Source organism: Desmodus rotundus, chromosome 7 (genome assembly GCF_022682495.2).
Source record: "Desmodus rotundus isolate HL8 chromosome 7, HLdesRot8A.1, whole genome shotgun sequence".
NCBI classification, from domain to species: Eukaryota; Metazoa; Chordata; class Mammalia; order Chiroptera; family Phyllostomidae; genus Desmodus; species Desmodus rotundus.
The window spans coordinates 33,417,255-33,436,782 of NC_071393.1; the positions used below are offsets into that span (position 1 = coordinate 33,417,255).

The 19,528-nt window shown below is 47.2% G+C and overlaps 1 protein-coding gene across 1 annotated transcript in view; it reads right to left on the reverse strand.

Annotated features, from left to right (window-relative positions):
* Positions 1–19,528, reverse strand: part of GRIK4 (glutamate ionotropic receptor kainate type subunit 4) — a 493,806-nt gene that overhangs the window by 121,861 nt on the left and 352,417 nt on the right. Inside the window, exons 6-8 of the mRNA XM_053929106.1 lie at positions 17,967–18,132; positions 4,999–5,177; positions 610–663 (exon numbers count right to left, since the gene is read on the reverse strand). Coding sequence (XP_053785081.1) covers positions 610–663; positions 4,999–5,177; positions 17,967–18,132 — 399 coding nt within the window. The remainder of the gene's footprint in view (positions 1–609; positions 664–4,998; positions 5,178–17,966; positions 18,133–19,528) is intronic.

Here is a 19,528-nt window from a genome sequence, read left to right on the forward strand (position 1 = left end):
TTACTCTCTAATTGGATGTGTCTATAACAACCTTTCGCATTTCCTACTGATTTACAATGTCCTAATGCTTCCACGTAAATTAAATTACATCATTTCAAAACTGCAGCACCTGTATGACGCAGCTATTCTTATCCCTATTTTACAGATAGGGAAACCAAGGTTCAGTACTTGTTGAGAGGTGAGGTGGCAAAGCTAGTGCTCCAACTTGACACAATAACATTTCTACAGGCCTCTTTTCTCATCTGCAAAATAAGGGGATTTGGCAGACACTGCCTCTGAGGTGCACCCCACTCTAACAGCATAGGGCCTGTGCATTGTTTGTGCCCCAGCTGCCCTGCTTCTGAGTCAGCACGTGGATCTTACAGAGCAGAGGCTGTGCGCCAGGAGCTGCATGACAGAGGAAACAGTGCTGGAGGGCTGGCTCTATTTGAATGGAGGATTAGACTCCACAAATTCTTGTTCTCCCAAGGTTAAGAATTGTTGAGAAGAGAAGCCCAGTGGTTCATTATTTTCCCTATCCCCATCTTCTTGGCTCATTTCTGTCACACCCCATTGACCCTAATTAAGGACACTTTCCATGCCAAGGAAGTGAGCTGTGCAACGTCTTACCAGGTTAGTGAAGATGTACGTGTAATAGGCGGACACCATCCCTAGCTCAGCTGCCTGCAAAGGGAAGAGAAGGAGATTAGAGAGGAAAGCAAATACTCACGGAAAGTGAGTGAGCCGTGAGGGCTCTCCATAGTTTAGTTCACTACCCCTTGGCTTCAGATTGAATAGAACATCTTGGTTTGTTCTCATTTTGCCCTTGACTTTGGAGGATGGAGGACAAAGACACAGTCTCTAGAACGGGGTCTCTCCACCCTGTTCCCACCTTGCTCCCTGTCCCAGCAGTGACATGCACAGTTGGTGTTCTCATGCACAAAACATTCCCATGGATATAAGCAGGTATCTTGGAAACCTAAATGACTTTAAGGGAAACAAAGCAAATAACAAATCACACTACAACAATTATCTCCACAACCATGAACAATACCATGGCTAACACCCACTGTTTGTTATGTGAGGAGCCCTAGAAAGCATTTCACTTGAATTAACTTGACAAGGTGTGTACCTCTACCCCCATTTGACAGCTGAAGAAACTGAAACACCAGAAGGCTCTATAACATGTCCCAGACCACATGTCTCATAAATGGAAAAGCTGATATTGAAGCCAGACAGCCTATACCTCCCAGGAGGACTGTGATATTAAGGGAAATACTGACACAACTCTCTTAGGAGCCAAGTTATAGACAAGAGAGTCTGTGAGCTGCAGGCAATTCTCAAATTAACTCCACCTGTCAGAAGGTGAGTAAGCAAGAAGTATAATCTGCAGTTGTGTAGGAAACAAGTGAATCCTTTGCAAAATTTGGTTCTTTATTACTAGCAAGAACAAGTTGCCTGTGACCTGCCTCACCCTTGGTCGTAGCACACCAGTGTGTCATCATCCCACAGCTGAGAGCTGCTGCTTCAGAACACACTCCCTTTAGCCCTACCTGTGCCTCCACCATAAACGCTCCTAACCAACCTCCGCTCAGTGTGTCTGGCTTTGACTGGGACACGTGCTGCAGAAACCAGCAAGCAGATGAGTTAAATAACGAGCACAGCTCTCCCTGGGGCCCTCATCCCTCCGGACACACAGGTAGGTTTTCATAATGCATCCTGTAGCTCTGGGTCACTGCAAAACCACTTTCGTCCTGACCAGTGTGCTGCAGGGGGAGAAACAAGACTGGGGATGCTTATAGTTTCCTATTTCTCTCCCAAGGAGCACTGATAACTCTGTGACCATTCTAACAGGAACCCTCTCAGTCTCCTTCAAGAACAGCCTGAGGTAATTACGTCACCAGACTCAAATGGGAAACTGAAGTGCAGAGGGCCTTAGGGACTGTGGCAAGATTATGTGAGGGTCACAGTGGAGCTTGATGCCTCTGTGTGAGGCTCCTTCTTCCTCCAGCAAAGCTGCATTTCCCCTTCCTCTCCTGAGAGTATGACATGGCATGAGGCCCAGCCATCCCATCTCCCCACACTCACACTGTCCTCATAAACTGCTGTTCCTGTCACTGCTGCCTAGGCTGATGGGCACCCTCCTGATTATAGGAATGGGCAGGGTGCAGGAGGCTGGGAGAGGACATTAGACAGCTACTGCTTATTTTGTGAAATCTGCTGTACTAAAGATAAAAGACAAGGGGTGCTTGGTTCTTTAAGACTTGAATTCTGGGTAAACATAAAGTTTATTGCCAGAAAAGCCACTCAATAAAAGTAGGGGTTTGCTCTGCAAATCCTGCTTAAATCAAGAGACAGCAGAGTGCAGCCAAGCTCCAGGCCAGGCTCACAGGGGCACACGGAGCATCCAGAAGCCCCATGTGTTCTCTGCTCACCCTGCTTCCCACACTTAGTCCTGCATCCCTGAGGTCCCTGAGGTCCCTGAATCTGGGCTGTAGTCCCCACAAAGGTGCAGCATGGAGCCCCAGGGAAGCAGGAAGACTGAGTCCAGGCCTGATGCAGGGCCCACCTGCCTGGGGCCACTAGGAAGTCAAATGGGAACAAAAGAGAGTTTCTTGATGCCTGTATCAGTTTGGTTCCAAGGTCACAAGGGCTGAGGTCCATAAGTAGTCTCAGGAAAATCTGCCCCTGGCCACCCCGCAGAACTGTTTGCTAATAGCAGTCATTGCAGGCCTAGTTTCCTTCAAAAGCACAGCCGTTACAAAATTAAAAAGCAGTTTTAATGAAAATACCTGGTATTGGCAAGGGTGCTAAAGGACACCCATACAATGCTGGTAGGAGTGTAAATTGTTACGCACTTTTGAAAAGGCAATCTGGCGGGTCATATCAAAATCCTTCAAACATGCATAGCTTTCACTCAGGAATTCTACTTCTAGAAATTTATGCTAGAAAAATACTCATGAATGTGCATCAACATTTAAGTACAAAGAAAGATGTACATCCCATCATCATTTATTATCGTAAAGATTAAAAATAACCTGTCACTCCAATAATAAAGGAACAGCTAAATAAATTATGGTACATCATGACAGGAAATGATGCATCCATTAAAATATTCATAGAAAAATATGTAATGACATAGGGAAAATACATAGCATATAATTAAGCAAAAAAAAAAAGTTACAGAAGAATATGTGCGGGGTGATAATTTAGGGGAGAATGTGTCTATAAAGGCAGAAAAAAAACATCAAAATTTAATAGTGGTAATCTCTGGGTAATGGAATTGTGGATAATTTTAATTTTATTCATGTGCTTTTCTGAGCTGTCCAAAATTTCAACAACAAGTAGACATATTATTTGAGAGAGAGGGGCGGGGGAGAGAGAGAGAGAGAGAGAGAGAGAGAGAGAGAGAGAGAGAGAGGTGAAGCCCAGCTGCATATGCTGGAAACCATGAGATAGTCCTGGGCAAGGACTGCCCCTAAAAGGCTCCCAGCTGGGGACTGTTCACACAGGCTCTGCTGCTCCAGGGGAAAAGTGCATTCTGATCTGCCCTCTGTAAAGGGGCTGGGGGGACATCTATCTCACTCCCTACTCCCCACCTTTCCTGAGGGACTCTTCAGAATGTATTTCTTGTGTCTTAAAACTAAGAGGACTTTCCATTCTGATGGCTTCGTTGATCCTAGCTAGCCCCAGACATAAGAGAAGAAAGAGAAAAGAGAATAGAGAGAAAAAATGATCTGTGTGGGTATTCACATGTGTGTGTGAATTGGATATATGCATACAGACATGGGTTTGGAGTTGTGAACAATTACTATAGCAACGGGCTGAAGGGATAACCCTCAGTACTCAGAGAACTCATTCAACTCTCTTACTAACTCAGATGTAAACTAGTTGGGAAGGGGAGGTTAGGAAGGAGGGAGGGAAGGAGAGGAAGAGACAATCTTTGAGTGTCTGCTGCGCCCCTCATAGTTTGGCAGAGGGTAAGGAGGAGCCTCACTCCCCCAGTGATAGATGGCAGGTTGCTTTTAAATGTGCAATTAAAATGACATTAGAAGAGGCCAATGTGCCTGAAGAGGCTGGGGAAGCTGCTGCAAGTCATGGAGGAGCTTGGAAGCATGGTCCACTCTATTTGGGATTGCATTCTTAGCCCAGCCATGAGCCCAGGAGCTGGTGCCAGGTCATTGCAAGGCTGCCCAGCTATTTCCCACTGTTTGTCCAGCATGGATGCCCAGGCCGCTTGACTTCTTTCTCTGTGTATGTTCCTGTCTTTCTTGACCCAACCTCATAGAGATCCAGTTTCTATGTGTGTATGTTCTGATTCAGGGACCCCTCTCAGTGTTCTGAAAGGGTGGGCATGAAAAACTGCCTGATAGGCTATTAGAGACAATTGTGCAGACTTAGCTCTGCTCCTCCCAGGCCTTGAAAAATGCTGTTCATCTTCCAGAGGATCAGTGCCTTCATCTGCCAAGCAAACATGTTATACCCACCTCACATGATCACTGAGGGTTGTATTGGGAAATTACACAGTAGTGCTTTGTCAGTGGTGGCATGCATGTAAGGATTACATGCAGGGCTAATATTCAGCAGCACACATACACGTGACTGTCCTTGGTTGTCCAAATATGGAAATACTTCTATATTGCTTGGCAAGCTGCCTCTACTCCCCAAGTATCCTACCCCCACCTCCCTAGACTTCCTAGAAACCCATGGACTTCATCTCAGAGCCCCTGGCGGGGTCTAGGTTTGGCCAGTGACTCAGCTGGTGGCTACCCTACTGCATAGCAGTTGAGTATTTTTATGACATCTCCATCATCCTACTTTCTCCCTTCAGCCTTTGGGAGCTGTTCATTGAAACTAAAGCACACAAAGGTTTGCTGGGCTTAGAGGTCCAGCTCAGGGCTCCTTGCACCTCAGTCCAGGAGGACACCCACAGCAAGAAGGGGGCAGAGTGCCAGTGCAGCAGGAGGGAGGGGAGAAGGATGCTCATGCCCAGCAGCCTGCGCCCAGCCCGGCTCCCACCTTGAGGAGGATGGTGTGAGACAGGGAGGCATTGGCGTGGATGATGATGGTGGCTGTCTTGTCATCCCGGATCTCTTTGAGGAGTGGGGTGGGGTCCCTGGTGTCATCCAGCATCCGCACTGACAGTGTGTCCTTGGAGATGAGGAATTGCCGGAGCAGCCTCTCGAGGTTTAAAAGGCCTGGAGGGAAGAGAGGAGGAAGGCTGCCTGAGGAGCCACCAGAGGCAGCTCATGGGCCTGGCCCCACTCCTACTGATTAGCAGTTGCATCTTTATTGAACAAGTTTCTTAACCTGTTTGGGCTTCAGATATTCCATCTTCAATAAAAAGAGTGCTCCTAAGCTTCCACGGCTTCCCCCAACTCTCTTGGGGATGCCCCTTGAAGGGAGAGAATGCAGTCTCGGGAGCTAGACTGGAGGGTCCTTACTTTCTCATAGCCGCAGGAGCAACACTCCAGTGGGCAGAGCCCAAACTGGGCTCAGAGACCACCAGGCCCTGAGTTCTTTCCCTAACTTAGCCACTCACTCACAATGTGACCTTTCTGTGTGGCCTGGTCTCCTGGCTTCAGTTTGTCCATCTGAAAAACAAGAATAACAACAGCAGCCTGCTCACAAGGCTGTGGGGGGGATTAAATGAGATAACACACAAAACCCTCAGACCTGAGCCTCAAACAGGGTAGATGCTCATGAATGCTCCATGCAGCTGCACCACAGCCTTCCTTTCCGTGGAAGTGGGGCAGGGAGCGGTGACCTTAAGATCACAGGGTCCAGAAATCAGGTGTAGCAAAAACACTTTGAACTCCTTCCTCAGAGCATAGAAGCTGCACTGGACAAAGTATTATTGCAATTTTAAAAGAACAGGCTCTAAACCACACTCCTACAGGCAGTCCTGTGGACCAAGAACAAAACAGGAAAACCGGGACTGAGCTGAGGACTCTCTGTTCCTCCCCTTGCTATTTGCTCCCTAGAAGCAGTGGTGCTAGGAGGGGCTCCAGAATGATCTCATTGAGAAAAAAGGGTCTTAATTCTGCTTTGTCTCTAAAAAGGTAGGCCAGCAGGAGGGGTGTGTGTGTGTGTGTGTGTGTGTGTGTGTGTGTGTGTGTGTGTGTGTGGTGGGGGTCTCCTGGGAATATAGTGGACTCAAGTCCAGTGGACACAGACCCACAGACATTTGCTCTTAAAATAAGTTCAATAGTAACATTTATTAAATCCTTATTGTTGTTCCAGGTAATGGGCTAAATGTTTCACATGGCTCATCTCGTGGAAGCTCTCACAGTGGCGTGATCAGGCACTGTGATCAGCCACCATGATCCCACAGCACAGGAAGCACAATGCATGATGAGCAACTCCCTGACACTGGGCTCCACACACAGACTGGAGGGGACAGCTGGCTTTCTAACTGGGCCAAGGCCCCTACACCCTAGTTCCTGTATTGGGTAAAGGGACATTAAATGTAGGAATGTCTTAAAGATGACCCAGAGACTCCTCACTGCTCAGGTAACCAACCCTCTTGATCCTTGAGGATCAAAAGGTAAGAGAAAGAGGGGCTATGAAGAGGATCACATTGCTTTCTTCTTTCTGTTAGGTGACAGGCCTTGCCTGGTTACACAGGGACACAGCAGGGATCAGAATTCCCGTTTTCTTGTCTCTGTCTAGCCCTCTTCCTATGAGCATGAGACCAGGCTGCCTCTTAGGACCAAACACTGAGGAGGCAGCAGGCATAGAACAGAGGGAGGCCCAGGGATGTTTCCTCTGCACTTAGGCAGAAAAGCATACACTTCTGTGTTCTCTCTCTCTCTCTCTCTCTCTCTTTCACTCTCTCTCTCTCAAGGAAAAGGTAACAGGGTAGAACCCAAGACACTAGCCTGCTGGAGACAGGAGCTCTGGAAAGACAGTGCCAGCCCTCTATCTTCCAGTCATTGGGTCTGAGAAGCATTCCAAGGAAGTGGAGGCTGTGGAGAAGGGGGTTGGGGAGAAGCCTTGGGAGGGCCTGTTATTCACCAAGTGGCTTCAGAAACAACCCAGCTGTGCAAGCCACAGAATGGGATAGGCCTTTCCTTCCTTCCCCAAGAGGGCTTGACACAGACTTGTAAGGGTCTGCTGCTGTCTGGGCCCCTCACACCCCTCTCCATCCACCTCCACCAAGAATGGCCATGATGTTGCCAGTGCACTTCCTGCTAATCCCTGATGCAAAGGATGTGGATTCAAGCTCAGGGTCAGCCCTCGCTGGCTGTGGACCTTGTCAAGCCATCTAACCTCCTCACGACTCCACCTTCATCTGTCAGATGGATATAATAGGCCAGGCCTCCGTGGCAGCCTGCATGAAAGCAAGCCGAGCATGGGAACATATATATAATATCGATACAACACTCATTTTCACTCAGTCCCACAAGAGTGCCAGGTACTGGGCCAACAAGGTGCCAGGAGAGAAGATAGATCAGATGCAGACCCTGCCCTCCAGGAGCACAGAGTCCAGGGACTTGTAGCCAAGGTTGTAGAAAAGTTCAACTCATGTCCCTATTTTCTTTGATGACCTGGTTTTCTAGGGGCAGCCCCATTTTGTCCTATATGTAAAATGGAGAAAATATTCACCATATCTTCTCCACTAGTGATGTGAAAAGCACAAAAATCACTATAACCAGGAGCCATTCTTCCTGAGGAGGCCACAGAGGGGGAGCAGCTATCTCCCTGGCTCGATGAAAGCTTGGCCTGGGCATGCTATGGGGAGGGAGCATGCAGCTAGAGAGGAGGGAAGTGTGACAGTGGTAGAATGCATGGGTCCTGGAATGTGGCAGGGAGAATCTTTAGAGCATGGCTGGAAAGAGGCCAAATCCCCTGGGATGGTTCAGTGTGGGCAATGAACTTTTTAGCAGGATGAGACAGGAGATCCTGGGGGATGACAGCAGGATTATGCACAGCACAGAGACACCTGTCCAAGGCAGCACAGGGATGCACCACTGCTTTACAATTTGCTGGTGTTCTGAGTTCCCAGTGAACAGTCTCCCAGATGCCACATAAACCAAGGACCTTACTGCTGCCTACCCCCAGCATGCCCATCCTGCTGCCCCTTGGGGTCTTTGCTGCCTTTTAAGCAAAGAAGCTGCATCATTCCCCCATCCCGTCTGGCTGAGACTCAGGGTAGGGGCAGGTTAGGGGAGAAGGGCAGTGAGTCTGGGGAGGTCTGCACCCTCACCCACAATCTCCCACCAGTTACTCCTTTCCCTAGCTTGCCCTCCACTTGGGCAGCAAAAGGAGCACAAGGTCTGGTGGTGAATCTCAGCTCTAGTGCTGCCGGGTAGTTAGTGTGGGCAATTTCCTCTACTCTCCACATTTCACTGCTTTTGTCTTATGAAAGTAAGGATAATAGCAGCCTTACAGGGTGAGTAAAAGGATGTCAATCAAATAAGTGGAAGAGTGTCTGTCACCTAGAAGGCACTTCATGAATTTAGTTGCCATTCATCCCCCTCCCGCACTTTCAGATCCTAATCATCTTTCACACCATCTCCCAAGTCTTAGAAAATTTATTATCTAATCCCAAAAATATAGCCCTTGGTTATGTCAACCAATGGTCATTGGTGCCAGTTCACCACCAATAGGAATCCCCAATTTGGGGTGTTGTGAAGAAGGAAACTTTATTCAGTGCAAACAGCTCAATGGTAAAACAGCAATAGTGTGGCAAGAGGCTTCCCTGAGGCCAGCACCCTCTTCAACTAGACAAGTCTACTCCTCAATAGCCTGGTCTCTTCTGCCCTGCCCTGCCCCCATCCGCTCTTCTCCAGCCTGGGAATGACATGGAAAGTACACTCTCAAAGCCACAGGGGAGCCAGCTTATATGAACAGAAGTCCCCACCCCTGGTCCCCAATTGGTCTGTCCTCATGCAAATGAAGATGCCAAATCCTCACAGTTTGATTGGTACAAAGGCACTGTTCTGACTGGTCAGAATAAAGCTGCTCTGATTGGTCAGAGAAGAGCAGCTCTGATTGGATGGGGAAAGCCTCAGTTCTATTGGTTGAAATAGGATTCCAGGAGCTCCTCTATAAGGGCTGGCAAGAACTCTGTGCAGGGCAGCATTTTAGCAGGAGATGTAAGCAGTCTAGGGCACGGGCTTCTCCATGACGTACAATTTGTGTGAGAGGCTTATGTGCAGAAATAGCTGCTAGGCTCTGCTTCTTCTTTTCTGTTTTTGAGCCCAGTAAGTTACCAGGAGCTCTTAGGTATCATTTTTTCCTTTCAAGGTTCACAGTTATAAACCAGGTAAAATATTTTGTGGGATACACATATGTACACATGTATACATATTAATATACTCATATATACTAATTATTTCATCATGTTGTGTTGGAGTCCCATTCAAACTTCACTGCACATCCCCAGCATGAGGCAGGGTGCTTGCTGATGCACTGACCTACAGACTATAGGGCGAAGAAAGTGACCTAGAAGGCCAGAGAAGCAGCAGTGCCAGGGAGGAACAAACACTGTGTCACTGGAGGGTCCGCTGAAGGGAGGACGTGCTTGGCTTGAGGAAGGGTGAGAAGGGCTGCTATGGGACACACTTGTTCTTGACAGCCTCAGGAACTGCTCCAGGAATGATGAGTGGACAGAAGTCACAGGAAGACAGAAGACCATCTACTCAAGATGTTTAAGGATGTGGTGGGCTGCATGATGAGGTGATGGGTTCTCAGTCACTGGAGGTAACCAGGGAAAGGCTGAAGCCCCTCCTGAGGACTGTTGTACAAGGAATTAAACCAGTGGATGAAAAGTTGAACCAGAAGAATGTTGACATATTTCCAGCCCACAAATTCTCCAGTTCTATGAATCAGAAAGGGATACTTTCTTTCTTTATTCTAGGCATTAGAAGAAATTTGCAGAAAAGAAAGTGTGGCTTAGTTACATTAAAAATATTAGGAGTATTTTCAGTGCAGTTTGACATTTTTCAATGGTCATTCTGCTCACTTCTATCTGTGTAATGAAACTAAGAGATTTACTAAAGGTAGCTGCTACCACAGGGGTTAAAAGCTACTCTCTCCCTGGCTTCCCTTTCACCTCCACCCCAACCCTCCTCTCTAATAGGACCTCTGGCCCAGCAGTGGGTCTGCTTGCCAAGTCCAAGGCTGCGAAGGACCTGAGGAACCTGTAGTATTGCTCAGGATGCAACGGGATGGATCAAAGAGAGACTCAGCAGGCTAGCCATTGTGGAAAGAAGGAGGAAGGCTGGCTTTGGGAAATGGAAGGCAGGGACAGGAGGAGGATGGAGGGGCTATGAAAGGCACAGCCAGGGTTGGACAGCACATAGGACAAGGACACAAATACCAAAGTGAAAGGTCTTCAGGGTACCCAGAGGACCCTTGTAGGAAAAGATAAGAAGAAACACCCATTTCACCTGGCATTACTTCCTCTCCACTGGCTGATTTCCTTGGCTACAGGCTTTCATTCTGTAAAAGTCTAATGTTCCCAGGAGGGCAGCACTTTCATGTCTTTAGGGAGGCAGCTGATACAATGCTGACCTCAGGGGACTGTGGTGAGGATGCAGTGAGGTGACATGAGTTCATCATTGTGCACTGCGCCCTAATGCTGGAAAGTCTCGACCCCCCTCCTTGCTGGCCAGGCCCGCATGCCTTGGGGTGTGTGGTTTTCAGACCTGCTCCACAGAGCAGATGAGAGAGAGAGGAGGGTCCAATGTGGTACTAGTGGGGAAGGGTCACAGAATGAGATCAAATGCTTGAACAAGACATTGCACTTGCTTCTCAGTTTTGTTTCATCCCACACTAGGCTCAGCCCCAAGAACAGGCAGGAAGGGCCAGAACACAGGGGCTAGAGGATGAGAAAGAGAGGGGTGGGAGCAGGCTGAGGCTTGCATTCTAACAGTCTGGGCTGTGCCTGGCCATCAAGATTGACTCCTCATCTGAGGGAAAGGATGGGTGTGGGAAGAACGTGGCCTCTGGGCTCCCGTCAGTCTCCTGACTTCAGGGTGTGTGTGTCCAGCTTGGGCTTCAGCTACAGGGCCCAGCAGGTGTCCCTGCCTGAGAATGGCCTTCGTGTGTCCTGAGCCACTTCACACACATGTCACTGACCCTGTGATAATACCTGGGAGGCAGGTTTATCATTATGACACCCACATTATATTATGTATATTACATTATACCTATGTTTCACATGGGTCACTGAGGTGGGGGAGATGCAGTGAATGAGATCCTAGAGCTACAGAACTTGGAACAGGGCAAGATCCAAGCCCAGGTTTTCTGACTCCAAATTTGGGCCTCTAATTCACCACCTGAGGTGGCGTGGGAAGGCCTCAGTCTTCACATAGAATAGGAAAGATGGTCCCTCACTTCTCTCTCTTCCACAGTGTTCAGTGAGGCTGGGAGAGGAGGTAACAAGAACCATGTGACCATGAAAATGGACTTAGTCTCTCTTTTCTTCATGCATATAATTAGAGTGTTTCTACAACTCTCATAAATGGTTATCATGAGGTTTAAATGAGGTAGTTAAAAATCCTTAGTAGTGTTTGACACACAGTAAGTGCTCAATAAATGGTAAATTTTTTATCACTATGAGCAAAAGACCTCCCACAGCGCTTCCTGGGGGTGGCATAGGCAAGGACCGCTACTGCCCCAGTTACCCTTTCTCACAAGAGGCTCTGGATATTATTCCTTCTACCCCCAACCTTCACTCCCAACTGCCAGAACCAGAGTCATAGTTTAAAGTAACAGTAATTAAATGTGTATTATGTTCTGGGCCCAAATACCTTCCACTCAATTACCCTGGGAGACATTATTATCCCTGCTTTACACAGGAAAGAACTCAGGCTCAGAGAGGTAGAGTGACCTGCTTAACACGACACAGCTCATGAGTGGTGGAACAGCCTGGTGTGATGGCAAAGATGGTTCTCTTTTTACCGCACAGTTCTGATTTCTCTTCAGCGGTACTTACTTCCAAGGAGACCAGGGTCTACTCTTCTCCAACAACATGGTTACAACCAAGCTTAGTAACCACAAGGATGTTATAAGGACAGAGCCAAACTCTGGTCACTCTGTCTAGGGCCTGACCCGTCCTTGTTCAAAGGGATCCACAGAAGAGAGGACAGGAATTCTCCAGTGCCCTGGGTGTTATAACATGTACTCAGGATAGAACACATGTGTTCTATCTTGAGTATGTCATCCTGTGTGATCCTCTCAACCCTCTGGGAAGGACGTAAAAATGTCCCTTCTAGAAAACTGACCCTACTTTTTAGATGAGACAGCAAGAGGCTAGAGAATGCCTGAGTCCCTTCCCCAAGGCCACACAGGCAGTGGGATAAATGGCAGAAGCACAGGACACAGGAAACATAGCCACAAAATGGATGTGAAAAGATTTAGAAACACCAAAACGAGTATGTAAAAAAATGGTTTCATCTATGTACAGAGAAACCAGGAAAATATGCAGCATATTACACTTGTGACCACAAGGCATTGAAAGCTCTGGGTCTATCCAGAGAGTTTCCAAGGTAACTCTGGGGCAGGGCCAGGTGATCGCACCCTAGGGCCCTGGGGGCCACAGTGGGGAAGCTCAGCTCTCCTTGGAAGACCCAAAATAGCAAACCCCCACCCCCAGCTCCTTGGAGACACAGGATGACCTCTGCTCCTCACTACTTCTACTCCCCCAGCCTCATTAGAACTAGGTTTGTGCAGATGATTTTTTTTCCCATTACCCAAAAAATAATGTAATCTACAACAGAACTCTACTTGGTCCAAAACCTGCTTATTAAAAAAAACTACTTTTAGGAAGAAAGAGAATAAGTGGTTTGATTCCCCATGGAGTGATCTCCACTATGCCTAATTTTGATAGATGGAAAACAGAATTAAATTCCTGTTCCTAATTTGACTTTCAGTGTCTCTTGGCCCTGAATTAATAAGGAGATGGAAGAATGTCTCCTCCCAAGTTCTGAGCTGCATTTCCCTTTAGTCCCTCATTTCTTCATTCTTTGATTAGATTTTTAAATCCGCTTTGCCCTTGAACTTCTGCTCTGCCCACCTTCCTTCCCTGGGCCCTGGTGGGTGGGACTAGATTGACGCAGCAGCTTGGATAAAGGAGCTCTACAAGTAGAGGTGGCCCCCTGTGGTTGGTGATTTCCCCTCGGCTGTGGGCTGGCCTCTCAACCACCTGGGGAGGCTCATCCTCTCCAGGACTGTGATGTGCTCTGCCATCCTGCATCCTGCTTGAGGGAGCAAGGGAACACACTGCTCTAGAGAGGTCTCTGCCCTTCAAAGGATGCTGTGCCCGCCAGGCAGAGTCTGCCCCAAGCTGTTGTTTTGAGGCTGTGTGCAGACAAGGGGTGGGAGGAGTTGTGGAGGAGGCAGGCCTGGCTCAGAGTCAGAGGACCTGAGTTTGTCTTGATATCGTCACGCACCAGCTGTGTGATCTTAAGCAAGTCCCTTAATAATTCTTTCTTGACTCTAGAATGACCGGGGGTGGGAGGAGGCAAAATAGCAAAACATAAGTGAAAGTGCTTTGCAATCAGCAAGGAATATTGAAAGAGAAGGAATGTCATTATTCTAATAGAAATGGCCCTGGGCCAGGAGGCAACAGAATCTAACATAGTGCCCAGTGCATAGTAGATGCTTAACAAACATTGAAAAACTCCCTTCCCAAAGCCCAGGAAGAGCTGAAGCAGAGGAGACAGGGTTCAGATTGATAGCAAGAGGGACTGTGGCTAGACACAGAAAGAACTTCCTGTCAGGTTGATGAGACATTGTATGCAGCACTGAGGAAAACTGCAGGAGAATCTTTGCCTGGAGATATTTACAGCCTGTCCCTCATCTCTCAGCATTCCCACTGCATGGGGTGCACTAGTTTGGTCCTGCCTGAGTGGGCTTGTGGCAGAAATTTCCAGGGGAGAATTCCTGATTCTGTTACACTATTCAATGGTGCAAGGACCCCACAAGAGGAGGGCCATCTGGTGGAACTCAAGGTTTCCCAACCATATTCCATCACATGGTAGCATCCTATGGGCTTTCAGCTCAGCGTCGTTTTGGGCTTATGGTCAAACGTATTTGAAAGATGATATGGTAAAATAGCTGTTTTGGTACAGGACAATTCAGACTGTTCAGGCTAACGTGAGTCTCTACAAGGGGGAAGGAGCACAAAGTGTTATCCAACATTTCTGGGGTTTGGAGGGGAGGGCCATAAAATTCTGTGTTCACAAAACACTGATTATCTATAGTGTTGTCCAACAGAACTCTCAGTGCAGATGTTCTATACCTGCACTGTCCACCTGTGGCCACTGAGTGCTTGAAATGTGGCTGGTGAGACTGAGGAACTGAATTTTCAATTTTATTTAACTTTAAAATGGGGAATTCCAATACCTCTATACCTTGGGTTGTTGTAATAAATAAGCTCTATATAAAGCACATATTGGCTTCCAATCCAAGACAGCAGCAGAGGAAACCCTGATCTCACCTGCTGCCAGGAACACATGGAATTTACACCTACAGACAGAGCAATGTCCTTGAAGAAGAACTGAGGGATGCAACCAATGAGAGAGAAAGAGAGAGAATGAGAATGAACACAGAAACAGGACTTCCTAGCTCTAGCTCCAGTGTCCAGCCTCATGACTTACTCCAGACTCTCTTCAACTGGCACTCAGCATAGTCACTGCTCCTGCCCAGAGCAGTGACTTGTGGCTTGTCCCAACACTTCCTGCAACCACACCTGCTTCAGCTACAACCCCAGAGTCTTACCTCTGGGAATCCTTACCACTCTCACCCCTTCCAGCTTCTGCTCCAGGTCCTGGTGTGGCTGGCCTCTGGGACTACTGGGACTACCGGGACTACCAGAGGCATGGTCCCACTCCAGCTACAGCTTCAACCAGTCTGCCAAGGTGGTCTCAGTGCAGCTTACCCCCAGGACTTCCCGTGAACCACTCCCACTCTAGTTACCCAGTCCTTGGTAAGACGGTCCGCCAGGGACTCCCTAAGGCCCATGCATGCTTCAGCCCCAGCTGGCCTGCCAAGGACACCCAGCACACGCAATCTACAAAGGAAGAACTCCTACACAAGGTCACTCTTGCAAGGCCAGGAGAGGTTGCTGTTTTGCCTAACTCATTGAAACAAACACACAGAGACAGCCAAAATGAAGAGACAGAGAAATTTGTCCCAAAGAAAAGACCAAGACAAAACCCCAGAAAAGTAACTAATAAATAGAAACCAGCAATCTATCAGATAAAGAGTTCAAAACACTGATTATAAGGATGCTCAATGATCTCAACAAAGACATTGGAAACATAAAAAAGGAGATAGAAAACATAAAAAAGAACCAGTCCAAAATGAAGAATATAATAATGGAAATGAAGGATATATTACAGGCATGAACAGCAGATTAGATGAAGCAGAGGATCTAATTAGTGATTGGGCAGACAAGGAAGCAAAAACACCCAATCAAAACCGCTAAAAGAAAAAGGAATTTTTTAAAAATGAGGATGCTGTAAGGAGCCTCTGGGATAACAACAAGTGCACCAATATTTGCATCACAGAGATCCCAGAAGAAGAGAGACAGGAACAGAGAACCTATTCGAAAAACAATGGCTGGAAACTTCCCCAACCTGCTGAAGGAAACAAACACTCAAGCCCAGGAAGCACCAAGCCCCAGACAAGATGGACCCAGAGAGGCCCACTGCAAGGCACATCAGAGTTAAAATGCCAAAGGTTAAGTCAACAAGGATTTTTTTTTTACTTCAAAGTTGGACGTAAACAGAAACAAATAAGCTTAACTATATACCAAATGGGTAACAACGATATTAAAGAAAAATGGAAAAGGAAGAATTCAAGTAATTTTTAGCTATAGTACTTTCACTTCTTTCAGTTTGAAGATAAAACGATCAAAAGAACTGCAGAAAAACTTAAACGACTTAATAGGTTAGTAGGTTTATTGTTAACAATGGTGTGGGTATAGTAACCTGAAACAAGTTTATGTGTATTGTAGAATTAAACAAAGGAGTAAATATATTGATTGTCTTGGGAGCCAGGCTTCTTATGATGAGATAAAGGAGCTATAAATATTAAATGATGAAAGGCAAGAATGCCAGGAAATGGATATTTCCCCAGTCTTTCCCCTGAAAGGACAGTGGCAATGAGCACACATAGCTTCCAGATTTCAAGTTCTAATATCACGACCCACTAAAAAGAACCAGGGGTCCTTAGCAAAGTGGCTGAGCCCAGGGCTGGGGCTGAGAGTGCAAGCCTGAGCCATTGTGGACCAGAAGTGAGAATGTGCTCAGAGAATGGCAGGCACGGAAGCCAGCGGGAAGGAGGTCCCACTGCCAAATCTTGTACCATCTGAGCATCAAAATTAGTAATGATAGTAATGGACTATAACTTACTGAGTAAAATCAGAATTCATGCATCCATACTGACAGAAGTAAATAAATAAGCAAGCAGGAAAGAACTTTATAGTAAAATGTTAATGAATAAATGTGGAAGGAACGATAGAGTGGAAAAATCACTATCTAGTGATTAGAATCATTGGATTCAGGAAAGAGCCATCAATGTACTATAACTTCAATAATCTCCCCACAGTTTAGTTATTTATTACAAAGGGGAAAATAGTAACTTTATTTTACTGAGTGGAGAAAATTGGAGGACATGTCCAGGACTTGGTGATCAAAGTTAACATCACCGATATGGGAACAAGTCACAGTTGCCTGACAGGATCAATGAGAAAAATACAGCATCACTTCTGGGACATTCCTGCCACCTGCACATAACCTGAATTTAATGACGTACCAGACAAACCCACAAACCCAAACTGAGGGACACTGCACAAAATAACTGGCCTCATCTCTTCAAAGTGTCAAGTTGAGAGGGCAAGACTAATACTGACCCAGATGAAGGAAGACTAAAGAGACATGACAACTAAAATGTAATAGGACGTCTTGGGTTGAACCTGGCCCTGAAAAATTATTACTACAGAGGACAATGGGTGAAATCTGAACAAAGTCTGTGGATTGGGGATAGAAAGCACACATGGCTAGGACTCAGTTAACTTTACTTTTCTTGTAGCATCAAGAAAATCATCAGTCTGTGTTGAGTGAATGAATGAAGGCACACGTGGAGGCCATCAGTTGCAAAGGCATGGTGATGGAGGTAGTTCTGACACTTGGCAGGGGGAGCATTTGTTTATAGATGTTGTTCGGATTCCAGGAGGGAGGAAGGACTCAAGCATGCAGAGTAGTTCTGAGCAGTCACCGAAGAAGCCCTGGTGGCAATGGCATAGCTCTGCCAGTGCAGCCCACCTGGACTCCCGGGCCGGCCCTGCACAGGACACAGACGCTGGGGTTCAGGCACTGGGCTCACTAACAGCCAACGGTCAGCTCCTGACTGTCTATGTGTGGGTGTGGGTGTGCAGCTGCCACAGTGCACACAGGTGCACAGATTTTTCTGGGAAGTGCTGGTTTAAATTAGCTACATCTCATAAGCACTAAACTGACGTCACAAATTGTCTGAGAGTCAGAGAAACGCATTTGCAAAACAGTGCTTTATCAAGAATTGACCTCGGACCTTGTTGCATCAGCAAAACCTGCTCTCCAGGAGAAGAAGCTCTTCAACCTATGAAGTACGAATGCATCCAATTTACATTTTCCCTCTCTCTCTCTCTTTGTAGCTGCTTAACAGTAAGGCTGAAAGGGTGGGAATTGAGTTTGCAGATGCAAAAAGGCTTGGAGGTTAGCCGGTCTTCTTGTAACCCAGTTCTCTCTGTTATGCCCATGTCTAGGGAATTCTGTCAAAGAGACTGCTCTCTTTCTCACACATGCATACACGCACGTGTGCACACCCAGAAATAGCCAAGGATAGATGGGAAAGCCAGAGCCCTCTGGTGATCAGTCCTACGATCTGAGGGAGCCCTCCCCTCCCTGGAATGTCTCCAGCCAGGAGCCAGTCAATCAGGCTGAAATCAACAAGCCCAGACTACGGGGCTGGAGGCTGCCTGAGGGACTTACATTCTGCTTTGGCACAGATGAGGCAGGCGGTGGTGCAGTTGAAGAAGTTCAGGATCCCAGCTACAGCCACACTGATGTCGGTGTTGCTGGGGTGGAGGTTCAGAGTTGTAAATCTCTGGGACTGGAGCTTGACAAACTCCTCTGGGGCCACTTTGAAATGGGGGACCTGGGAGGAGGAGCAAAAATGAGCAGCAGAGAGGACCCAGAAAGAGAAAGAACAAAAGAAAAGAGAGAAGTTAGATAAGGCTGTGGAGGGGGAATTCTTTTATGTAAGACCATTGCCGCCCACCAGTGGGAAACACCTTGCAGGAGTCGGGGCACCCACTCCACTGGAGAAGCCAGGATGACCCCCCAACAGCACAAGATAGGAAGACTCAGGACAGGAGCCCTTTAGAAGGAGGCCTGTGACGATGTGCTGCGGACCTGGAGTGGGGTCTGTGGCCCTGAGAGGGAGGCGAAGGAATAGCTCTTTGTTCTCAGAGAAACTGCCCACTGCTGAGCAGCTAGACAAATGGCTCTTGAAGGCATAATCTTTCTAATATTTTATCTGTAGTTAATATATCAGAGCAGAGACAGCAGAAGGAGAAAAACACCACCTTGGGGACTAAGAGAAGAGGCCATTGGCCCAGCTGAGACAAGGGTATCAACCAGTTCCCACCAGCTTCCTGGGTGAAAAGAAAGCCTGTGATGAGTCCCTCTGTAAATGTGCACATGAGGAAAGAAGCCTTGCAGGCTGAGAACTGATCTGAGAGCCTCTGAATGAACCAGGTAAATAAAGACCTGCATCGGCCTTGTTAGGATGGTGTCAGCTTCCCTCTGTGCCTATTACTGACATTTGCAAGAGCCACTGCTCCTGCCTTCTGCCTCTTCTCTTGGAAAAGGATATTAACAGGCTCTGGTGGTAGCTTTATTGGTAGCTTACACTATTGGGTAGGTAATAGGGCAGTTAAAATGTAATAAGCTGCCATCCACCTTGATTTTATTCTGTCTCCCTCATCCCTGGTACCAAGAGCTGGGAGAGTTGAAGGCTGCGTGGTGCCTCCATGGGAGATGGGGCTGAAACCTCAACCTTCATTCCCCCTTTGGACCAGTGCCCTGTGGGAGAGCTAAATTACAGCAAACATGGGTTTGCTCTGTGGTTAAAGCAAGTAAGATTGGGGATAAACAGCAGGAAGAACTTCCTGATGGTGAGTTGACTGGCTCCTAGAATGGGTTATTCAGAAATGATTGCAGAAGTTTTCTTTGTCTGGGCTGGCCCAGAGTCTCAGATGATGTTGAGATGATCTCTGCAGGCGTCTGCTACTTTGTTGTTTAAGCTTCTGAGAGAAGCCAGCCAGAGACAAGATCTCTGCTGAGTTTGGGTGAGGGGCTAATGTAGAAACTAGGGAAAAACTAGGATTAGCCCTTGAACCCTTGAGAGAGAGGACAACCAATATTTCCAGCAGAGACCAAAAAGTATAGACTTGGGGAGAATCTAGTAAGTTATGAGATAAGACTCTAAAGAATGAAGTTGTGTCATAAAGGGGTGTGTCATAAAGAACCTTTCTTCCCAGCTTGTATTT